This window comes from Plectropomus leopardus, unplaced genomic scaffold, assembly GCF_008729295.1.
Source record: "Plectropomus leopardus isolate mb unplaced genomic scaffold, YSFRI_Pleo_2.0 unplaced_scaffold20971, whole genome shotgun sequence".
NCBI lineage: Eukaryota > Metazoa > Chordata > Actinopteri > Perciformes > Serranidae > Plectropomus > Plectropomus leopardus.
Window position 1 is genome coordinate 1 of NW_024622685.1, and position 2011 is coordinate 2011.

Genomic DNA, 2011 nt, shown 5'->3' on the forward strand with positions numbered 1-2011 from the left:
TGATTTAACCTCCGAAGCCGTACAGGGTGCGTCCCTGCCTCTTCAGAGCGTAAACCACATCCATGGCGGTCACAGTCTTCCTTTTAGCGTGCTCGGTGTAGGTGACAGCATCACGGATAACGTTCTCCAGGAAAACCTTCAGCACACCGCGGGTCTCCTCGTAGATGAGGCCGGAGATACGTTTGACTCCACCACGACGAGCCAGACGACGGATGGCGGGTTTGGTGATTCCCTGGATGTTATCACGGAGCACTTTGCGGTGACGCTTAGCGCCTCCTTTACCGAGTCCCTTACCTCCCTTTCCGCGACCAGACATTTTCAGTGTATTAGCTTAAACCAAGCAAAATTGATACTAGGTCAGGGAATAGCGTCGGTATTTAAATCCCTTCTGCGGACGTAGTTGAGCTCTGCTGCCCCCCCCCCCTCGCTTCATCATTTGTCCGAGTATCCTTTTCACACCAATTTTGTCTCGTATTTGTACAAATTGATAAACAATAAATATACACCACTAATGGCGCTGGATGGAACAATCAGCTGATCCGCTGCCTAAAACAGGATTAATCTCTGTTGTCTATTTTTTTATTGATAGAGATCTTTAGTTGGTTGAAATTAAATGTGAATTCCCTCTCATTATGCAAACACAGAACAACATTCGGTTGTGGAAAGTTTAGGGGAATGCTTGTTCGGGGACAGGTGAGAAGTGGTCCTGAATTTGGGGACATTAATGTTTTGCATGTGGTCATTTTAAAGTATGTTAAATACAAATACGCTGACCACACTGCATAGTTATTCATTGTTGTTCTCTGAACACTTGGATCATCAAACTGTTTAGGTTTTTGTGCAGTATGATACTCAATTGCATTATCTTTGAAATAAATCAAAATGGTGTGTTGACTGGATTGTTTAATTACATACAAATTTCAATTACATCATAAAAGCTCATTTTAATCACATTTACAGAAAACAAAATAGGGTAGATTCGCTGCTGCACTAGTTCACACGTTATTTAAAATTCTCACTTCAGACAGCATTAAAAGCACTGCTTTTTAAAGCCATGTAATTCAACACAAAGGCTTACAGGCAAAGGCATTTGCTTGTAACAGATTTTTCCTGCAATGTCTGTTTAATTCCCTCTGTCTGGAAGTAATAAAAGTGTATGATGGCGTAAATGTTAATTTAGTCGGTTTTTATATTTATTTCGGTTTTTGATTGAATTTGTGGACATGAGTGTTTTGCATGCGGCCCTTTTATAGTATGTTAAGTACAAGTTATAACAAGCTGACCACACTGCATTGTTATTCAGTTGAATGTGTGAACAGAAAAAATGATTTGCATTTATTATCATTTATTATCAGAGTATTTCATTCTCTGAACACTTGGACCATCAATCTATCTATTCAGATAATCTTTTATCATACTCAGTTGCAATATGTGGTGGGATAATGAGTGGTTTGTTTAATCACACACACCACAAAAGACAGATGTTACCAAATACGCAGAAACTAAGTAGATTCTCAGCTGTATTAGCTCACATTGGTATTGTATAAATCCCCATTTAGATTTTTTATTTCAGATAGCATCAAAATTGTAACTGTAAATAATTGCAACGTTTGTTTTTAAAAGCTGTATGTTCTTAATACAAAACCTAACCTTCTGCTAACAAGTAGTTATTTTTTCCTGTAATATCTTTTTGGAGAAAATCAAGTGTGGTGGTAAAAATGATAATTCAGTCATATCTTTTAAAGCAATTTCGGCAAAGACAACGTCTTTAGATTTAGTGGGTGGCTCTTAGAAGAGCCGTTGGTGTATTGGGAGTCTTCAGGTCAGTTTACTTGGAGCTGGTGTACTTGGTGACGGCCTTGGTTCCCTCAGACACGGCGTGCTTGGCCAACTCCCCAGGGAGCAGCAGGCGGACGGCGGTCTGAATTTCCCTGGAGGTGATGGTGGAGCGCTTGTTGTAGTGAGCCAGACGGGAGGCCTCACCGGCGATACGCTCAAAGATGTCGCTGAC

At 40.5% G+C, this 2011-nt stretch overlaps 1 protein-coding gene across 1 annotated transcript; it reads right to left on the reverse strand.

The window, feature by feature from the left end:
- Nucleotides 1-4: 4 nt before the first annotated feature.
- LOC121965635 (histone H4) lies at nucleotides 5-316 on the reverse strand. The gene has a single exon (XM_042515768.1). The coding sequence runs from the start codon at nucleotides 314-316 to the stop codon at nucleotides 5-7; it is 312 nt and encodes a 103-aa protein (XP_042371702.1).
- Between the last annotated feature and the right edge of the window lie 1695 nt (nucleotides 317-2011).